Source organism: Helianthus annuus, chromosome 10, assembly GCF_002127325.2.
Source record: "Helianthus annuus cultivar XRQ/B chromosome 10, HanXRQr2.0-SUNRISE, whole genome shotgun sequence".
Classification (NCBI taxonomy): Eukaryota; Viridiplantae; Streptophyta; class Magnoliopsida; order Asterales; family Asteraceae; genus Helianthus; species Helianthus annuus.
In genome coordinates this window covers 8,145,643-8,148,089 of record NC_035442.2, presented here as the reverse complement: position 1 = coordinate 8,148,089, position 2,447 = coordinate 8,145,643, and the positions used below count along the sequence as shown (strand labels likewise).

At 36.0% G+C, this 2,447-nt stretch overlaps 1 protein-coding gene across 3 annotated transcripts; it reads right to left on the bottom strand.

Annotated features, from left to right (window-relative positions):
• Positions 1-2,120, bottom strand: LOC110880677. 3 transcript variants are annotated; one of them, XM_035979073.1, is made up of 7 exons: positions 1,792-2,120; positions 1,310-1,373; positions 1,125-1,191; positions 516-640; positions 260-368; positions 105-168; positions 1-39 (listed from the first exon to the last, which is right to left on the bottom strand). In XM_035979073.1, exons 2-7 carry the CDS (start codon positions 1,363-1,365, stop codon positions 5-7), a joined length of 456 nt encoding a protein of 151 aa, XP_035834966.1. In that variant the 5' UTR covers positions 1,366-1,373; positions 1,792-2,120; the 3' UTR covers positions 1-4. The 3 variants fall into 3 exon arrangements, with proteins under 3 accessions (XP_035834966.1, XP_035834967.1, XP_035834968.1); XM_035979074.1 differs by having other exon boundaries at positions 285-368; XM_035979075.1 differs by lacking the exon at positions 1,125-1,191.
• Between the last annotated feature and the right edge of the window lie 327 nt (positions 2,121-2,447).

Genomic DNA, 2,447 nt, shown 5'->3' with positions numbered 1-2,447 from the left:
TGAATTAACACATGATGCCAATGAGAGCAAACCTGGAACCTGATCAACAAAAAACTAATTATGCAAGTAGTTCTAAAAAATAAACTTAAACGAGGATAACATACCAATCAAAAGATGGATGACAGATCCAAGAGAATGTCCAATGCCAAAAGATGGAAGATCTTGCACCTATAGATGGATCAACTTCAATTTAAAGAAAAGAGAAAAACATAATTTATAGATGAAGAATACTTTCTGCAGGTTGAAGTTTAAATCTCACTATTTCATCTAAAGATCTAAGACACCTGTCGTATTTGAACTGAACTTTGTCTGCAATAGGGAAGTGATCAAAGCCACTAGCATAAGGTGTTGCTATCACCAATACACCCCTAGACAACAACAACAACACATGTTAACTTTCTTTCCGTATATTGTAGAAAAAACTGCACGATTAACTTATTGCATATCTAATACTGGTCCAAGTTGGACTTTATGAATGATGGGCATATATGATATAGACGTATGATATCACTTACTTCTCTGAAAGTCGCTCCAAAAATAAGCGGTAGGTGAGCTGAGGGGCTGCCCCAACAAAGATGCGACCAAAAAAATGCACAACAGCAACCGGCTTTGAGTTTTTTTGTCTCAATACCCAGGCTCCCTGAAAACGCAAAAATCACAGCCCAGAAGAATATTTTGAATCCGGAATTGATATCGATATACTTATCACTTCGAATGTTGTAAACTTTATTAACTTGAATCCCAAATTGGTTCATGAAACTTGATGAAAACATGGAAATTTTCAGTACATGAACAGAGTAGATAAACCAAGTTGCCCTAGAATAACCTTAAAACTAACTAGCAGCCCCTTACAAGATAAAGAGTAGCACACCAAAAAGTTGATTAACTCAGTTAACAGTAACATGTTTTTTTTTTTTTTAACTCAACGCTATTCGTATGATCCAATCAGCATGGGCATACATCCTATATAAACAAAACTAATAATTAACATAGAAACTAATCCCAAAAACAGATTAATCTGTTATTCCCTTAAGAATTATAATATGTATAAACGTTTTCATTACTACTATAGTTGAACGAACAAATACGGAGTAAAAATGCTTATGGGATTATGCAAACTATACAACTTCTTGCCAGTCTCCTAAGCTACCCCAACCGTCTTGTGATTGCCTCACAGTCTCTGTTAGTAACCTACAAAAGCATGAAACAATCAATCTACTAGAAGCTAAGATATGAAGTTAACTGTATTAAAATTCATAAGTAGCCTGATTGGATTAGTGGGTAAGGGTGGAGAGTCGTCAAGGCTTACAATAGAGTTTCCATGAAGAAGGTTGGTGTAATACATACTTGGTCTTGTGAATCCATGCTCAAAGCTACAATAGGATACAAAGATCATTTATTTAATGTTCATACTAGACTTAAAAATATATATGTATATATGTATATCACAGTTGAAGCTCCTAAAATGTTCAAGACAGCAACTTATGTTCACTGCCTTAGGGTTAATTCTGGTTTAGTCAAGCTTTCTCTCTTTCTTGTTTATAACAATTAACAACCCATATCGATTCTTAATCTTACAAAAACAAAAACAAAAAACTCAAGATCACATAATCCCCCAAATACCATCAACACATACATAACATAAACAAGAAATTAAAGTTGCATATATATGTACAACAGGAATTAAGACTTATATCTCACGTGAGGTGCATAGTATACAATCCAAAAACCTATCACTACGAACAATCACAAAAATACGATTCAATTGTTACTGAAATCAAACAGATTTACGTGGAGGGCTGCAACAAGATGAGGTTCCTTGTTATGGTGAGGTTCTGCCACTGCCACTTGATGCGAGGGGAAAGGAAAAGAACGAGGGTGGGAGAAGATGTGATGGGCGGGAGAATATGGGCGGGAGTAGATGAGATAGGTGGGTGATTATGATATGGTTGAAGATGAGGGGTGTACAGTATCTTTTCATATATGAAAAGTTACTGTATAGTCTTTTTAGAATTTAGGGTTAGAGAGAGGAAATAGGGGATAGGATGGAGTGATTTTTTAGAAGATTTTTTTAAATTTTAGAGGTAGGGGTTGAAATGGTGGATTGGATGTGAATGCTCTTACATAACCTTCAACCAAAGATGATCACCATAAGTTTAGCCACTCATGACTTGGACAATCATCATCACATACATATCAATGTTCATAGGAATAAAACACTAACAAGATGTTTAGAAATTGTTTCAAGCTCTCAAGAACACCCAAAATTCGTCTCCAATTGTTGTGTAACCGAATGGGATTGATTAGAGGTGAAAGGGCATCATAAATCCGCATTAAAAGGTGGAAGTTACACATTTACGTAGGTCAGCGCCGTAAGCTACGGTGGCCACCGTAGCTTACGGTGGCTTGGAATGGCTTACGGTGGCTTTAAACTGTCATACGGTGAC

Excerpts from the sequence above, each read along its gene's own strand:
- LOC110880677 (XM_035979073.1), bottom strand. The coding sequence starts at position 1,365 with ATGGATTCACAAGACCAAGTATGTATTACACCAACCTTCTTCATGGAA. Across the intron at positions 1,192-1,309 it reads TTCTTCATGGAAACTCTATT|GTTACTAACAGAGACTGTGA; the intron begins GTAAGCCTTGAC and ends ATGCTTTTGTAG. Across the intron at positions 40-104 it reads TGTCATCCATCTTTTGATTG|GTTCCAGGTTTGCTCTCATT; the intron begins GTATGTTATCCT and ends TTTGTTGATCAG.